The 19,811-nt window shown below is 32.0% G+C and overlaps 1 protein-coding gene across 4 annotated transcripts in view; it reads left to right on the top strand.

Annotated features, from left to right (window-relative positions):
• Window positions 1-19,811, top strand: part of LOC145688349 (cadherin-like and PC-esterase domain-containing protein 1) — a 1,309,510-nt gene that overhangs the window by 1,128,401 nt on the left and 161,298 nt on the right. For all 4 annotated transcript variants that reach the window (XM_081762492.1, XM_081762493.1, XM_081762494.1 and 1 more), the window contains 2 exons: window positions 2,188-2,324; window positions 6,228-6,448. In XM_081762492.1, the coding sequence (XP_081618618.1) occupies window positions 2,188-2,324; window positions 6,228-6,448 (358 nt within the window). The remainder of the gene's footprint in view (window positions 1-2,187; window positions 2,325-6,227; window positions 6,449-19,811) is intronic.

Genomic DNA, 19,811 nt, shown 5'->3' with positions numbered 1-19,811 from the left:
AACAAAAGTACCAGTATCTCAAAGTCTTGTCTTTGCCCTTCACAACGCACTATAGAAAGTTTCAATACGATAGTTAGGGGAAGTACAGTTGAGGTTTACAGTAGACCTTGTTCTCTAAGTGGAAAGATAATTGATTTTTTTACGTAGACTGAAATACTTTTTAATGATCTGCTTACTTTATTAGATATCGTCACAATACTTGTAGGGTATATAATAGGGATACCAAAGCTTCTTTTAAGATAGTTTGTGTGTGTCTGCTAGCACTGTTGCCAGCTACAGAAAATTTTAATTTCCGATTTTAGGAGGAAATTTTGGAAAAATTCCCTTTTTGTCTCTATTATTTCCCTCTTGTTGGGTACATTCGAACAAACGTACCACTGTCTGAAAGCCTCGTCGTTAGCCAACACAGCGCACAATAAAAAGTTTCGGTAGAATAATTAGGGGAAGTACAGTTGTGGTTTATAATAAACCATGTTCTGTAAATGGTAAGAAAATTGTGCATTTCTGAGTTAGAATGAGATTCTTTTTTTTTTAATTTCATGTTTACTTTGTTAGATATCGCAATGATACTTGTAAGATACATTCTTATGGTACCAAGGTTTACTTTCAGATAGTTTACGTATGTTTTATGGCAATGTTTCCAGCCAAAACAATTAATTCCCGATTTTAAGTGAAAAATTCGGCAAATTTCCCTATCCCCTCTATTATTTCCCTCTTGCTCGCTACGTTGGAACAAATGTACCACTACCTGAAAGCCTTCTCTTTAGCGTACAGAACACACCATAAAAAGTTTCAAATAGGATAATTAGAGAAGCTGTAGCGTCGGCATATCTGTTGATTTTTGCTTTTGAGGCGTAAAAAGTGTCAAAATTTCATGTGTATGGAAACAAATTTTTTTTTCTTTCTCTCTTTCAATGGAAGCCAGCGACTTCAGGATTTCACTGTACCTTGTCAACTCACCAAAGAATCTTTTTAGGTGACCTAGACCCATATGGCAACAGTGGTGCTAGATACAAAAAATCTTGAATTTTGGTTAGGGATTTTTTGTAAATTTTCACCCCTACATTTCCCTCAGTAATTTCCCACCCGCTCGCAACACTGCAATGTAACGTACACCAAAAAAAGCCACATTCCTTTTCTAAAAAACAAGGTCTTAACCATATCAATAGGGTAAATGGTTTTTGAGGAATACGTCACTAACTGACAAAGTAGGAAAACGCCAAAAATGATCTGGGTCCGAAAGGAATAATCACACGATTTTGCTCGTATATGTACAAGAAAACAAACGATTTGTAAGTTACGAGGGCTTCGACTCAAGTTCTATTGATTATTTCAATAATCTTCAACATACATCAATAAATAATAGCTGCCAGAAAAAAAAACAGACATTTGAAAAAAAAAAACATGAAAAAGAACGATGTTTTTTATTGAAAAAAAACTTCACAGAAAAAAAACCGTTTTTTTACAACACTAGTATCAGCTATTGAACCTGCACGCAAATGGGAATTCTTATCTCGCTTTTAAATCATGACAATTCATTGCATCTGGCACTTGTACGCAACTGGGAAGGATTTTGACATGTTCGCAAATGGGAATGTACACAAGTGGAAGTACACCCAACACAAGTGATCAATGATTTGGAAAAGTAGAAGAAAATATTGAGAGTTAAAAGAGGAATCTGAAAATCGAGAAACGTGGAAGAAATATTTTCAAGCCCAAACTGAAAATTAAGAAGAAGAAAAGAAAAACTCATTAGTCCCAGGGCCTGCCAAATGACAGAATACTCAATAATAATAATAATAATAATAATAATAATAATAATAATAATAATAATAATAATAATAATAATAATAATAATAATAATAATAATAAATGTTCACAATGCATCTGTGAATAGAGCTAAAACGTCTTGGAGCATTTTTGTTGTTATACTTTTCTAACAATTTAAATTTATTATTGCTTTTGTTTTCTGAAAGTGTCGCAGTATTGTCGGCTGGGAATTCCAGTTTTAGGCAGACTTTTTTCTTCAAAAAAGTTTCCGATTTTATCATTATGTTTATTATATAAATGTACGTACAATAATTGAAAATATTTATTTGTTCTCACATGTTTATTAATCGAATATAAAAGTTGGTACAGCTAATGAGATTGTAATTGATATCGCAATTTGTAATCTGTTTTCTGTAGGTCGATGGATTTTACCGTGTGTGTCTTGCACAAATCGTAGTACTTGTACCTGGAGTCTTCTTCGATGGCAGCCATACTTGTGTTCCTACAAATATGTACCAAGGGAGGAACTATCTCAATGTCTTAGTGGGAAAAAAGTAAGTATATTTATTGTTGTTTTCACTTGTTTTTACTCAGGTTAAGTCAATTTGTCATTATGATAGACCTCCGCCTTAGTTCGAGCAACTAATAGAATTTGAAAGCGTGTTTCGTGGCAATCGTTAACTGTAAAAAAAAAAAAAAAAAAAAAAAAAAAAAAGTTGACTTTCCTTTTGTGGAAGAAACATCAGACACAAAGTGGTTGTGTTGTCTTTTTGCCCTTCCATTTGTTTATGTGTCCATTTATTTAGTTTTCTATGGTTCATATAGGCAGTGTTCGACAAATTATAGAACATGCGCTTTCTTATGTCCAGCTATTAATAATGACATAGAATTATGTTTTGTCGCTTTCTCTCACAAAATTTAGTAATTACATTAACACTTGACATATGCCAAGCTGAAGACCTTTCTTGTTGTGTGTTTACACATAGGATACAAAGCGAACCAAAAATAAAGATTTTAGAGTATTAATGTGTAAGTAAATTCCACAAACTGTCTTAACCCGGTCTTACGTTAATTTTCATTATTATAATCGTAGTGAACACTAATTAATGGACAACGTAGTCTAGTGGTTAGAGCGTTGTATTCATGCTCGCGTGATCCCGGGTTCGAGTCCCGGGTCCCGGATCGAATTTTCGGCGTCCACCCAGCGTTGTGAGGGAAACTTGGAAGTAACATAAATAAAAGACATGAGGACCACTACATCTAGAAAGCTCCCGATAGGGTGACGCGGCGCTGTGACCACGCGCCGCTAGGCTGGAAATACTTCTACCAATCGCTAACAGATGGCGTGGAGCGGTTCACCCCGCAAACCGGGACGTTACGCCAAGTGATATGGAATGGACACTAATTATCTCTATAAAAAAACATAAATCCTAATTGAGTGACTGATCAACGCTTAGGCAAAACAACCTGAGCTATAAGCCGAGACTTTGGACAGTACATATGAATTGTGACTTAAGACTATGGTTCTCAAATGGTGTGGCGTGACACACTGGTGTATCGCACAGTCTCATTGGGTGTATCGCAAAATTTGAAAGTCATAAAGCATTTAATAATTATTTAAAATCAATGTTGATAAAGACTATATCGGCTAACACCTTCAGCAGCTGCAACATTGCTCAGTACACAGAGAGTCTCTATTTTATAGAAATTTATGGGTTTATAAGCTTATAAGTTATAATTATTAGTAAAATATCAAGAAAGTGTGTCGCCATGTCGTGATGTTCAGTAGAGTGTGTCGTTAGTCAAAAAGGTTGGGGAACACTGATTTAAGGTGATACTAAGGAAGGATTTTTGGAAATTCGACGTCAAATAAGGGGGGGATCGGGTTACAAATCTCAGAATCCTTTTCGAAATTTGTTATTTCGACCTTTTGGATCATTAAATCAGAAGATCCAATATATTTTAGGCAAAATTTTCTTGTAGGCCTATTATCTGGAGAACTACATATACTGTAGCTAAACCCAAACTATCGCTTAACTCAGTATGATGTACTTATTCCGTAAAAAGACGAAAACTCTATTTAGAGGCCGTTCAAAAATTTTGTGGTCCCTACTCCAAAAACTAATTATTGGGTAAGACTGTAATCTTTTGATGCATTTTTTAAATCACTCCTAAAATTCTTGGCCAAGATCACAATCTTTTGATCTATTTCAGAGGTTTCTTTTCTTTTCTTTTCTTTTATTTCTTTTTTTCTTTTTTTTTTACGAATGACCTAAATGAGAAGGATGGGGTTTGATTCATTCAAGTTCCAATATTTCATAACGCATTATATTTATATAAGTAGAATTTGGATTATACTTTCCATTTAAAATAACTAAATATATGTTTCATCGCTTTCTAATAAGATACACATGGCTCGGAATTCCTTAAGTTTAGGGGAAGAAGGATCGGGTTGGAGAGTAAACAAAGCTCGCTCCGTGTCGCTATCTTCAATTGATTGACCAGACTGAAATTTGCCGGTAATGCATGAAGTAAACTACGAAACAGTACACAAGTGAGGGTATAACTGTACTATTCATTAAATGTTGTTCTCTCCGTGCGAAGAACGGGGGACTTGTATATGCATAATCAAGATTCATAGATCTTTAAGAATAGTGAACACTTAAGAGGTGTTTCTGAACATAAAGTGTTGAAGACATAAAGTGTTTTACTATTATCAAAAAGTCTAGTTTTAATATTATTAGGTGGTTTGTTATTATTATTATTATCATTGTGAGGTTCTTGAGAAATATTTTAATAATCTAAAACTTTCGTAATAGTTTTATTATACTAAAACTCCTTTAACATCTTGTCGAGAAATACGTTTATTACAGTGGATCATCTCGCCAATGCTAAACTCTCAGTTGTACACTTTCTTCGAAGTTGATGAGAACTACATATATTACTACAGATTACCTCAAGCTAATTAAGGCCAAAAGTGCTAGCAAATATACCGCTTGGATATTACCGCCAACCAGTAGAACTCCAAAATTAGAATTTTTCACGAGAGATCTTTTAAGTTCAACATCTCTTGATAAAATTCAAATTTGTTTCATGGTTGCAATCACCACCATAATTATGAAGTTTCTTTCCTAATGCTGATTGTGAACATCGTTTTCTTCATCCGGTTTACATGAGATTTTAGAGTTCAAAGTTATCTACTGGAAAATGTATTTCTTGAAATTACACTACTTGGCATTCGATTAGTTCAAATGTACGAAACGGTACTTGAATATTTTGTTCAAAAGATTAGCCTGCACGCGGTAGAACGATTAGTGTATGAAGTTCATGTAATTGGCATGAAAAGATCATAAAACAAGTGCTTATGTCCAAACAGGCTTCTCACATGAATTTGTTAGAGTAGTATTTGTCGAAATCGTGTAAGCTTGTAACTTAATAGAATATTATGAGAAAACTCCGGATTTACTGTTAGTGGTAACATTTCGCAACATGTATAGCGCAAGCGCCTACCGTTCTACCATGTGGCCGGCGGTGCACCTTGTAACTATTAGGAGGACAGACAAGCAACATTAGGCGGGAAAAAAACTCGTTCCGCAAGACTCGAAGACAGTAATTTATGTGTATACAAGAACACAGTTTCTCTCATCTACATTAGAGTAGGCACATAAGCAATCATTGCGTGCGCATTCTATTGAGCGTCAATCATGGTGGTTCTAAACTTTCATTAAGGTTAATACGACAAGTTCCTTAACCATTCCGTTTCTCTTTTATCGCCGACACCCGGCAATTCCTAATTATTTAGCAGTATCTCTGTAGAAAATGTATATATTGTATAATACTTGAAATGAAGTCATTAATGTGAGAGTACAGAAATATCTTATAAACTGCTTTTTAAACACCTCATAAATATAACTCTTATAGATACACAGCCTATAATTGTGGTGGCGGTGTGTGTGTAATGTTTTTTTTTTTCTTTTTTCTTTTTCTTTTGTTTTGTTCGAGCTCCTGACTTCATTTAAACTGCACTTAAAAATGAACCTGATTAATAAGTAAAGTAATCTGATGGGTGCTCGGTTTATATTATCATTAATAACAACTGAACATTATTAAAACGAAAATAACACTTTTTTTAAGCATAAGATATAGCAAATGGTCACATAAATAGCCATGGTATTTCAAAAACTTCATTAAAAAATAATTTTGTGTGATGATAAAATGTTCAAACGTGTTTTTGTTTCTGTATCCATGATTTCTTAACAACTGAATAGCCTTTTCCATTATTATTTCAAACCTTGAGAATGTACATAATTTTACTTGAACTTTTTTTTTTTTTAATATACATTGATATCAAGTGAAAGGAGTTATTTTCATTGATACTTGTAGTTTATCTAATAAAAGAAATCTAGATCAATCTATGGTTAATTGTAGTGAAAACTAATTATATTTGTTCGTTTCAGTTACTCTTTCTTGGTGACTCAACAAATCGAGGAATAATGCATTACATCATCGAACGACTGAATGGATCTTTGGCTGATTGTGACAAAACACACGACATCAAAGTTTATTCAAGACTTAATAATGGGAAAACTTTTTTCAGCTTTGCGTATTATCCTCAATTTTGGCTTCCCTCCAGCGGCAGACCGGTTTTTGAAAAGACGCTTTATCAACTGTTGCTGAAGTGAGTAACTAAGTTTTCCATATTGTCTTCCACTCATCCAGAAATGTTGATCTTTAGTTTTTCAACGAGTTCATTCTGTGTAAACTTCACTATTATTAGAGTTAGAAATATGAAGACATAAAAGAAGAGTAACAATATAAATGAAGCAAATAGAGAACATTGGAATGAATGAAAAAACAGACTCAGAGAAGAAAACGAATGAATAACTAAAGCTAATTACGACTATTTTTTTTAAATATATTACTTTTCTTTATTCAGGAAATAGAAGAAAACAGTTTTCAAAAACTCACGAATAAGGAATAATAATTAGAATTAACTAAGTGATCGACGCATTTAAAAGCTATCATAATGCTAATTTGAATTTGGATTGTTCATTCATCAGTAAAAATGTCTACCTGCATGATATGTGGTATTGAAATAACGTTAGAGTGAATAGACTCATTTTCGTACGATTTTTTCGTCATTTGCTTGGAACTTTGTTTTTAAAGAGCTGTACTTGAAACTGTTTAATTCGTTCCAAAGTTCTTAACAAAGTAGCATACTACTGTAAAATTAATGCAAATAGCATAATAAGACTTGCGGCTGATGCGACTTACAACCACTCCCATTTACAACAGGTTGCACAAATTTTATTATAATTAACTACTTGTAATAATAGCACATAAGCCTATGTCAGGATGATACTAATATAGAAATAAAAATAATTTTGTATATGAAAACAACATTAGATGTTTGTATTGTGATTTTAGAAATTATATGTATTATATATTTATACATAATTTCTAAAATCACAATACAAATGTTTAATTTGTTTTCATATACAATTTTTTTTATTTCTATATTAGTGGTATAGGCTTATGTGCTATTATTACAAGTAGTTAATCACAATTAGAACCTGTTATAAATTTTCTTGTTGTGAAAAATGTTAATTCTACATAGCAATCAAGATTTCAGTATGTGGCAACATCATATATTAAGTTGGAACCATTAGCATTGTTCTACAAATTCATCAAATAGTTATATGGATTGTTAAGGTAATAAGTGATGCTGATGTCAACGTCTATTGACTTAACTGTCATCTGGCAAGAATCGACGTAATTATTTGATGGATTGGTATATCTTCTCTGTGATTCTTTATCTGCGACATTGCCACATAGTGCAATTCGCATCTCCAGAAGATTATCCGAAAGGTATACAATTATATATATATATATATATATATATATATATCGAGAGAGAGAGAGAGAGAGAGAGAGAGAGAGAGAGAGAGATAATAACTTTTCATATTCTGACTTATTTGAAGGCATCAACGAAGGAACTAAGTATAGTCAGCGACGAAGAGGAACATATTGAACATAGGAACAACAGATTGCAGCACTCCTAATCATGTAAATATCAGAAAATTCATACTCTCTCAAATTACTGTCGTCAAAGTTTACAGGAGATACGTTGTCGTCAATTGGTATAAATGCAATATATATATATATATATATATATATATATATATATATATATATATATATATATATATATATTCCGTAAAGCTTTACAAACTCATACAAATTCTCAGTGTCAGTAAATATATATTTATGATACCCTTGAAAGGTGATGTACAAGCTTAGGATTACAGTATAGGTTTTTCTGTGTGATACACATAATTTTCATGTGGCGGTGATATGTTTGTTAAGTCATTGTTCCTAACAAAAATTAAAGGTTTCGCTGACCACTGAGGAATGACACAGTTATAATAATATTATATCAATGGCTGGCGTACACCATGTTAGCTGGAATGTTACTAACAGCACATAGTGTATATATAGAAACATCACATCAGCACTGTTTCTATTTCCACGTTCCATCGCTCAATCACCTAATTATGTAACAACCCGTAATATCATTTTCACACTGCTCAACACCATATATGTTGTCAAACTGGTAACACTAGCCCTGTGTTAACCGCAACACCGAACTATTGAGTTTGAAATAACATGCTAAAATGGTAGTCATGCTGAAATCACTGGTCTGTGTTAAAATTGATAACTTTAACACTATCAATTTTTGATGCGTGGTTCCTTATTTTTTTAAAAAAATAAATAAAGCTTATTTATAAATTTATACTTAGAGCTTTTGAATCCTATAACGAATGTAGTAGATTTCTATGGATTGAATTATTTACACGAGCATTCAAGCTGATATAATGTTAGTTCATTTAAAATGAAATTTAAAGTGCAACAAAATAACTAAGTACAATAATATAACAATGCTGGCGGAGGGGCGCCAAATTTCGTGTTTGTCCCAGGTGACACAAACCCTAGTTGCAGGCCTGTCAGTTGCTGCGCGAATTATTGTTACAATTTTATCATAAAATTAGCTATGTGCCTTTGGAAACGCTTAGCAGAAAATGATAGGAGCAACGTCAGATGGTAGATTTTGTTTCATGATGTAATTATCCCATAAATGAACGATATCTCATAAGGGTCTTCGTAGGAATGTGCTGTACACCAAAGTACTGCTCTATCAGTAAAAATCGCATTTTAAGCAAAAACTGCACGTAGCGATTTTTTTTTTTTTTTTTTTTTTACCGGCGGCTAAATATACAAACCTCTGTCCAAACACACAGCATTTTGATTTGAGTGACATATTCTGCATACATTAAACTATGCATATACAATGTTTCGCAAGAAACATAAAATGTGTTGAAGTACACCTGACAATTGGAGATGCGTCAAAAAGCATTATGTTTGCATCTTCATTCCCGGTCTACTGCATTTAAAGTGCATAATGTTTGATAAAGTAAAGATGATTTATTTCTTTGATTAATGCTTGAGAATGTTTCACTTAAATATTTCTGGTACATTATTTCTTAGTTTTGTGCCATCCGATCAACCGTGCAACTTGAGTTACAACTATGCATATATTGCATGTCGGTACATTCAATCTGAGTTCGATGTGCTTGGTACTATGTAAGGTACTGATTTTGAAAATCAGAGTAAAATAAAAGAAAATGTCTCTATTATTTTATTCGTGAACCGATCGGTACATATTTAACAGAATTTGCTAATACTTGAATTCCACGTGAAACTAGTTTACAAACATCTATTGTTTCAGCGGAAAATCTCTATATTATGGAAGGTACAGTTTTGTATGAAACTTCACTCTAGTGTGTGATTCGTAGAACATACATTATTCTTGCACTGCATCTTTATTTCCGATCATTTAATATATAACGTCTTCGTTTTACATGCATGTATTTGTGTGAGTAAATTACCAGACAGTAAATATAGTTGTTTTCGTAATACATGTCCATTTTTATGAAACTTTTACAGATTTTTTAAAATAATGATCTAGATAAACTTTTTGACATAATTCTTTCAATCTAACTTATTGTGGCTTGATGACTGATTCATTCCATGTGCAAATTTATAATTATGTTCGAAACTTATCGGGTAGATGGAATTTGAAAAAGGTATTTTACATTTGTTTGGATTGCTTAGAGTTTCATGTGTACGAGTCTTTTAAATTTAGACAATAAATATAAAGAAAGAAATTTTATCGAGGGAAACCAAGTATGCCCAGACGCTTAGAAGAGAGAAGAACTATCTTTTAGGTAAAAGTAATATTTTGTCCATTTGATAAAATCCACCTAAGATTTGGAAATTATATATACGTATCAATCCGCTACGCAAATTTGAAATGATGTAGCATTCTTATTGAGTCAGTTCCACGGTTTAACACTTTAGGTTATAAGATTGCTTTAGTTTATTCAAATGAACTAAATATAAATTTAAAGTGGAATGGAAGCCATTATTTTTACTTTTATAATAAAAAAAATAAAAGGATTATTGAAATATTCGACACGTATTTGTACATCAATGTATACAGTGGAGCAAAATGCTACCTACCTCTGATTGAAGATGTGTGAGAGGCTGAGGGAAAGAGGAAAAAGGAGTGAGTGCCTCCATACAGGAAGATTAATAATCCTTGGAAATCAGAGCATTTTTGTTGTAAACTTCATCATGAACACCCTCGGCGTCAAATAATACACGGTGGAAATGGGATGGGAGCAGGTGCACATTCCAACGAAAATAGTGTATCGTATTCTCAGGAAGAAGAATACGGAGAAAATTGGAAAAAGTCTCTTATAAACAGGAAAAATATAGAGTCTGTGCGATGTGATGATGGTGATGATAAGGACGATTGTTCCTGTAGTGTATAAACTTCAATATTGCTGTTTATGCATCCTTCCCGTAGGAAGGTGAGTTAGTGGATTGTTATCTCTAAAAGTTCACCAAAAATGATTTCTTCTTAGTATGACCAAAGAGCGGAGTATGTGTTATGCATAGTGCACATATTTTAAGTATCAAAGGATTGTTAAGCAAATTCATATAAGTCTTTATCTGTGGTAACATTATTTAATGTTTTTTTTCTTTTATTCATACATACGTATCTATGTCTTATCTCTTTGAATATATTTATGATCTTACATTTTAGAACAGTTGTGTTGCATATTATTCATTTTCCATAAGCACAAAACGCCTAATGTTGAAACAAAAATAAATAAATAAATAAATAAATAAATAAAAGAACATCGATTTCCAGGATTATTTTGATCTGACAACACTTACTGATAGCGTAGCTTTGAGCATCAAACGACGAAAAATTGTTGGACAAGATATTCGTCTTTGACATATCCAAAATCTACTAATTTCCAGTAAATGTGAAAGACCATATAGCCTATATATAATTCAGATTCAGGAGCTTTTCTTATTATTTATTATATTATATATTTCGTTTCATAGCTTTTGACTTTTATATTGAATGTAGTAACACTTTTGGCCAGCTCTGTAAGTAAACGTATTGCTTAAGTTCATCTTAATTTGTTCAGATAGGATGATATCCCTTATGGTTGTATAAACTGTTAAGTGAAGTTGACTGATATAAGTCTCAATGTATACGGATTCCACGTTAATCAATAGGTCCACGTCTCATGTTGCCTCGCTGCTGAACTGGGCGTTAAACTGAAAAACAATTCAACAACAATAGTAATAATTTGAGAACAAAACAATATAGTGTAAGTAGATGGATTCACAAGTTTTTCCTGTGTGTGCCGAAACAAATGTGGACTGCCATGCAGTTCAATGTATCCTGACCAAATTTTAAACTTTGAGTTTTAATGATATTCTTCAGTGGAGTGTTTCAATTTCCCCTAACTCCCAAAATATTGATAGTTTACTGGAAGGTAAAAGTCAAGAAATGCGATTTCGTTAAAAAAAAAAAAAAAATCCAAAGATTACCTTTGTATCTTATTTCATTAACAACTTTACAGTATAACATAATTCACCCTTCTCACAAAAATTAAGAAAATAGCTCTTTACTGTAGGTATTAATAACAATATTTCGAAAATTATTCGAATCTATTAACCCTGCGATATGACATATTCCATTTCTTTTGAAGAATTCAAAAATGGTGGTCTATCGATGGAGTAAGTTTCTTTTTTCAAAAAAAAAAAATGTTTCCAAGAAAACGTCTCTTATGACTTTATTCATATTTCATAAATAACTCTACAGTATGACAAGCTATATGCCATCGGATATGCTATTGTATGAGGGTTGTTATACCGGGTTATTATTGTATGAGGGTTATTATTAATTTTCAATATCGATGTCAATCTTAAACGTCATCATTATATATAAATACCAAGCTAAGAAGCAGTCTCTAGTGGTCCTTTTCATAACTTTTCGCTGGAAAGTTAATATGCCAGAAAATATTTCAGCAGTCAAATACATCAAGATAGCTAAAACGTATAAGACTTCAGTCCGATCCCTGCTCGGAGTAATTGACTTAGAAATTTCGAAGTTTCATAGACAAACTAGGAGCTATCAGCGTCTGGCACTGTAACATCATCTGGATCAGTCAAGTCATAGCTAAATGGAATATGGATATCGGTTTATAACCATAAGGACAGTCTAAAAATTCTAGAAATGAATATCAGAAGTTCTATCGCTTGAACTAATAATAATAATAATAATAATAATAATAATAATAATAATAATAATAATAATAATAATAATAATAATAATAATAATAATAATAATAATAATGAAGAAGAAGATTCTAGGCATGTGACAAAGTCCCATTGATCCAAATGCAGAAGGCCACCGTGCAAGTTGTCCGTGGTATGAACATATCGTACAATAAGTTGAATATATCTTGATGTTGACCTAGTTTTCGGTCTTTGTTTATTCAGTCTCATTGAATTGAATAGGAGAAAAGTTCTGCCATTAGGTTGCTATAATTCATTGTACATGGTTTTTGTTTACGGATTATCACTATGATTATTCTATGACCTTATATGGATATAGCTAATCTCTAGTACAGTACTTATGCCTTCGTTACTTGGTTTTCACTTATATACGTTAATTAATATTTCCACACTTTCTAACTCTCTTCATTTCTTTTAACACTAGAGGTACCGGCGATTTTATATACCAAAATGAACCAAGCAGTCAAAATGAGTGCTTCTGTTTTGTTGATATTTTCTTATGATATAAATTGTGTTTATGCGTTGCAAGGCATATTTGATCAGTAGGACAAAGACGCATATACGTATATAGTAAGACTCCGATAATCCGCCACAGTTTTCAGGCTGTTTCTCAGTCTCTATTAAACCGATTTAAAACAAATTTGGAGGGAAGGCTACTAGGGATTTCTAGTCTTGCCCTTCAAAATTTGGATTGGAGTGTACTTACGAGAAATATGACACAAAAAGAAGAACATTGTGTAATTATCTATTATATATGTTAATATTTGTTATAAAGCAAATTGTTATTGCTCATTTATGTTTTATATCAATAACGCACAAAATCAAATACTTGAAATGTTACTATAGGATATATATATATATATATATATATATATATATATATATATATATATATAACAATGAATTTTCCTTTACTATGTTATTTACAATTTGAATATGTAAATATTTTAATATTTAATATTTTTTTCTTATTCATATTACAAATAGCATTGACAAATGACAATAACTCTAAATGTCGAATATATATTTACAAGCTATTTGTTGCAGAGTAATGCTATTTCTATGTATCAATTAGGACTTCTTCCTATAATGTGCGGCGTAGTTACTTTCCGAAATTACAAGATGTGGTAGCACAGTCTGTTACAGTTTAGCTACACTTTTTTTTTTTTTTTTTTTTTTACAAATTATTTGTTTTCGAATTTTGGTGGTACAAGTACCACATACATATTTCCTGCGCTTCTTATGTGCATGAGCGTTTTTTTTTTTTTTTTTTTTTTTGTACAAACTAATTAGACATTGTTTGCGTTTACATGTTGGCTCTGTCATGTGTCAATTTTTCTGCCAACATTTCAGATAAATCCTTCTTTCTTTGCTGTTGTTTCTTTGTAGATGATCCACACGTTCATACATGCTAAGTCGATCACATTGTACAAGACACACATTAGACATTTGTCATTATGTTGCTTTACCATTTGATCTACAACGCATACTCCATATTTTGTGTTGTTTATATATGTATAACAGTATCAGCCTTCTTTTTCGAGGTAGATTAAATTGATACAAACTTCTGCATAGTACTAAGACTACTAAGACTATATTCACTTTTATACCGCTTACATTTGTACACTGTCAATGTGTTTCCAGATTCATCACCATATATATATCACTATATATATACTTCTCTTTTCGGCTGAGACACTCTGTAGGAAGCTCTCTCCTATTTTGTTTGATAGTTCCGACTAAACTGGTTCCTTTGGCTTTTAGGGCTTTTGCTAAATGACTTGTGGTGAAGAAATTGTCACAAGTTACATTTAGGCCTTTGTTCTTGAAAGGATCAACCAAAGTTTGCACAACATGCTCACGTAACTGCATTCCCAATGGACGCTCAAAGTCTTTACCTAAATGTGAAAAACCGTTGAATATGTATTTATACTTTACAATGACCAATAACAAGAACTGTATCCCAGATTTGTCTGGTTTATTACACATATTTTGAGTAAATTTATCTTACTTTGGTGTGATACAATTGTTTGTCTCCTGAAACATTACTTTGGAATTATAACACTTTTTGGGATTTGCAATAAATGAATTCCAAATTTCTAAGCCTAAAGCAAATTTATCACTTTGAAGTCACGTTGATCTCGTTGACTTGTTATGAAATCGTAAATATCTTTTGATTTCATAAACCTTTTTCTAAACATACTTTTCATGTAGAATGCTGGTTCAGATCTGTTACTCCATAACTAACTGATTGGAATTTCAGAAGCACCAGTATCGCCACTGTAGATAAGAAGACCAAGAAAAATTCAAGTTCAGAAAGAGTTAAGTATCAATTAGAGGACTTATTTGTCTGTGTGCTTCGGAAATAATGCATTTCTGAATGTGACGAAGCATTTTTTTTTTCATCAAAGAGAAGACGAAAAGAACTAATATATTCGTCTTCAACAACGCCGTGCTTTGTATATGTAGTTGGAACCGGAGCATTTCGAATGATATTCTGCTTGGATGGACAACTACGCCATCTGTACTGTTTCAACTTTTTTTTTACACTTAATTCTGTCTGGAGCCACAAAATAATATTTTAACTCGTCATGGGCATTTCCGCATTAATTTCTTCTTCTTCGTTCTCACTCTGCGTCCTCACTTCGATTCTTCGTAACTTGAGGCTAGTAAGTTGTTATCCGGATCACAGTCTTAACCCAGTGACCCGCTATCTTCGTCTGTACCAGTTCCATCATCAGATAAATTTTGTAGAATTCTAAGAATTTATTCTGGTTTTATTATGGCTCAATATAGCATTTACAAACACAAAAACATTCACTACATTCTTACACTTTATATATATCTTGGAAATAAATGAGAATCTTAACACTACGGAGTACAGAAGTCAATTTGTTGTAAATATTAGTAGTGGTGATAATTAGGCTTGAAACAAAATATTTAGTTGTTAAAACAAGTAGTTGCTAGTTGTAATCTTCCATTATATTTGTACGATTATCAAAATTAGTACAAGGAAATTCAATCATTGTCTCTACGAGCACATGTAAGATCACCCGAGGCTTAATACATGCTAATATCGGAAGCAGTCAAAATGACTCCGAGATATAACTAACATTAGCACCACATATAAAGTGAACAAAAATTCAAAAGAATAGAATAAGTTTCAAAGTCCTTATCGGAAACTATTAACAATCAAGGAAGAAGAGCGTTCTCTCTGAAACAGTTGAAAAGTTGTCAAATTAAATTTCTAGAAAGCAGACAGAGACATTTTGTAGAAGAAATATATGAGCGACTCGTGGAAGACAACGGTAAATGACATTTTCTATCTTTCAGATAACCAGAAAAAGAAAGTTCAATATTTCCATGCAATACAATGCAGTGATTCATACCAAACAAGCTTCCGCTGTCATCTGCAAGTAAATTTTCGAAATTAAACTTCCTACACACTTTCTATGGTTCGATCCCAACCCATTCCACTTAATAACTCAATTTCTCCGAAAGTGGCTGACCATTGTGTTTTCCCGAGCCGTTTATATATGAAAACGAATTTCTCTCAGAACTGATTCCTCTTAACCTTTTCACTCTTCATGTAATGAAACATGTAGAACTACCATCAATAGTCATAGTTGGGAACTTCTATGACAGAAATGAAACAATAACGTAAGTTATGCCTTATTGATCGAATTAGAATGTGATAGTTAAACACAGGAAATTTGGGAAATTGCAAAACTTGTAATAAACAAAATAGTATAATACAGTAATTTCAAAAGTTTTTTTTTTCTAAAATATACATATTGTTGCTGTCAGATAGATAATTCTGTACTCTGTTTTAAGATTAATTTATTCAAAATGTTGTAACAAGAATGGAAAACTTTAAACAAAAGCGAAGTACTTTAACGTATTAACAACATACAGAAAGAAGTAAAGTGACCCCAGGTGAGTGAGAACATTATACCAAGATTTGTATTATTATTATTATATAATGGTACCTTTTGTAATAGTAATGTATTATTGAATATCCATTGTGATGTAAAATACATTGCTATGCAGTCTTCAATTAGAACTTTACCAGTGGTATTAAACATTCAGTTTTGATGGTGATTACTAGTTACTGTGCTTCTTTAATGTTATATGATAATATCGCAAAGTACGATATGATATTATTGCTGATCTCATGCAAAATATAAGACCGTCCATTAATGTATGCATACTGATGTCATTTTCTAAGAACAAAACTAGAACACCGCCGTATAGAATCCTCGTAACATTTCTGCTAGTACTATCTGCATGTAAATACATGTACCGAAAACATGTGTTTTAAACAATAATTCGCCCCAACATAAGATAATTAAAATTGAAGTAATACTAAGTCACTAATTAGCCCTTCCCGCTGGTCTAGTTTGCTAAACTAGTAGTTATTGTAGTTCAAAATTAGTAACGGTGTTATATAAAATTAGTAACTTTCCTGTGATTTAGGAAAAATCATATTAGTGGTTCTGTAATAATTGTATCAATTCATTCATTTAAAATGTTTGAATAAACTTATGTTGTTCTTGTCATACTGAGGTTATGGAACAACTCATACTGTATGTGAATCATTCACATATTTTCATCAGGTAATAGAAAATAATGTCCATTACATCTGTCATTAAATTAAAATAAAGTTACTATGTATATTTCGTGTTCAGAAATATGAAATTACATTTTTTTCTCGAAGAACGTGATCCATGAAGTTCCGAATAAGTTGACCTGTTTGATTGTCTTGGGAGAATTAGCAAGTATTTGTGAGTATCAAGCAAATAGCGTAGAAGTATCTGTTGTTTTTAATGCGCTCATAACTTTTTGATGTGGGCAACACAACACGCTACAAGGTTCGTCCGTAACTCGGGAAGTTGTGTCAGCCGCTAAGTTTCAATCCTGTTTGAAATGGATGTTGTAAATCTCTTTATTATGCAAAGCTCCCCTGGGACAAATGGACAAAAAGCAACACAATAGTAACAATAATGAAAATCATGAATACATTATTTCTCAACTTGTTCTGGCGTTGCTCTTCTCTTTAGTGGAAGGTCTTTGACTTCGTCCGCTTAAGTTAGTAGATGCACCACAAAAGTTACAGAATGGACCATGCACCACAGGATCGCAGTGTATTTATTGTGCGGTACAAAATGACATGATATATATTCATCTATTAACATTTATAAAAGTTACATTACTGTGGTATTAGTTTGTTCTTGTGGGAATCAGATATTCCATATCTTGATATCCGTGCAGGCAACTGATGGGTTTGGATATTTCTTCATATTCTTGAATTGTTATGTTTTCATTTTTTTTCGAATTCCTCAAATAATTGTTGTTATTTCTTAAAGTTTAGCGTCTCTTTTCAGCACCAAAATCTGTATCATACGTAGACCTACAGTTTAAGGTGGAATCCGAACTTCTTTAATGCATTCGAATTCCAATACCTTCCACAGTGTTCAAAGAATTACGATTTCGTTCTTACAGAAAGGTGTAGAACACAAATATAAGAAATAGAGAGCACTAAACATAGTTTGGAACATTACATTTATTTAGTTTCTCCGGTGCCTACACACATATATTATTACAACTCCTACAAAGTTGGAGCGTACAGAAAACGTTTAAATCTGTGTTTCTGTTCTTATAATTAGTTGAATTTGTAGCAAGTAATTCGTCAAAGAAAAGATAAATATTTGTTAAAAATATACTATAATTTTCAAGCATAATTGGATAGTTCGTTAAAATAATATTATTAATTTGATAAGTAGGTTTCTACGTAATACCTTCAGTTGTGAGAAATCATTAAAGACTTGCTTTCATTTCATATAATTACAATTAAATGATACATGAAGATTTTAAATGATACTTGTTTCGTTTGAGATTATTTCAGAAATTCAAACTGAACGTGATACATTGTTTCATACTTCTGGTGTCAAATATTTTATAACCAGTTAGATAAAGAACCAATTTCAATTCATTTCATTTGTGGTTTAAGTGTCTATTTAGGGGTAAATATGCTTAAATGGTTTAACGGCACTTGTAAAGAAGCTTCGTGCTAATAAGAAACTCGAATTTCACCTATATATATATATATATATATATATATATATATATATATATATATATATATATATATATATATATATATATATTCTTTGTGTCTTATTGAAATTACCCAAAGTTCTCCATACTTCCAGGGTTATTCTGATCATAGTAGCAACATATTGCACCTAGAATAAGTGGTAAGGCGACATTATTTTATCCATATATGGTATTTAACACTCACATGACTTAAGTTCTTCCAGCGTACCTGATTTCAGAGTACATAATCCTATCACAAAACCTTATAATTTTGCTTGCCAAAACTACAAAAAATTAATTATTCTGTCAGGATTTAAAACTGGACTAAGAAATTGAACTTTGGCTAGACAAAAATGTTGATTAAAAATATTTTTGTTTATTTTTTAAGATGTTGTATTCAGATGCTCATAATTTTAAGAAAATCATTATCAACGCTGCTAATATGTCATAATATCTGGTCATTCCAAATCATTAAATTCAATGTAGTAGAATATATTGATTCTTTTAAAATGCATTATAAATCTAGATAGTATATTGTGCTAATTGAGTAGTTTAAGAATGTAAGTCTGGTCATCTGATCAGTAAACTAAGATGATTGCCACTGTTGCTTCGTATACCTGTACAGAATAAAAATGTTGAGATGTTATATCATAAACTGCGGACGACAACAAATAAAAATAATTTTTAAAAAAATCTGAAGATTTCTAACGCTTCTCCCTCCTTCCAGTTATTATTATTATCGGTTCATGCCATCTACTTGCTGGAACTCTCATATATATGTGCCATCCTTAGTGCGAGACTTCTGTAAAATCAATACCGAGCAATTTATCTATGAACGTTGTGTCACAATAAATTTGTTGTGCCACTGAAATACACACTATCCTTTTGCTTCTGACAAACATTTAAATTGTGCTAATTTATAAACATTTCACGTGCAACCACATAAATGATACTTCATTTACTATATTTCATTGCTACTACTTCATACCAAATTAGTCCTGATATGTGTTGTTACTAGCATGTAAACACTTCCTACATATGTTTCTTCTTTCGCCAGAAAGCTTTGAAGAAATAAATCTTAGACAAGTTTTTCCTTAGTTACCGAAGTACTCTTGACATGCGCTTTGAGACATTACATTTCTTTTATACAAAACAAATGAAGGTTTAGCATTCCAGAGTTTTTGTTGACGTAATTTGCATTTCGCTTACCAACCAGCAGGATG

This window comes from Thermobia domestica, chromosome 6 (genome assembly GCF_964235325.1).
Source record: "Thermobia domestica chromosome 6, izTheDome1.hap1.1, whole genome shotgun sequence".
NCBI lineage: Eukaryota > Metazoa > Arthropoda > Insecta > Zygentoma > Lepismatidae > Thermobia > Thermobia domestica.
Note: the sequence above shows the minus strand (reverse complement) of the source record. Positions and strands in the feature narration are given on the sequence as shown.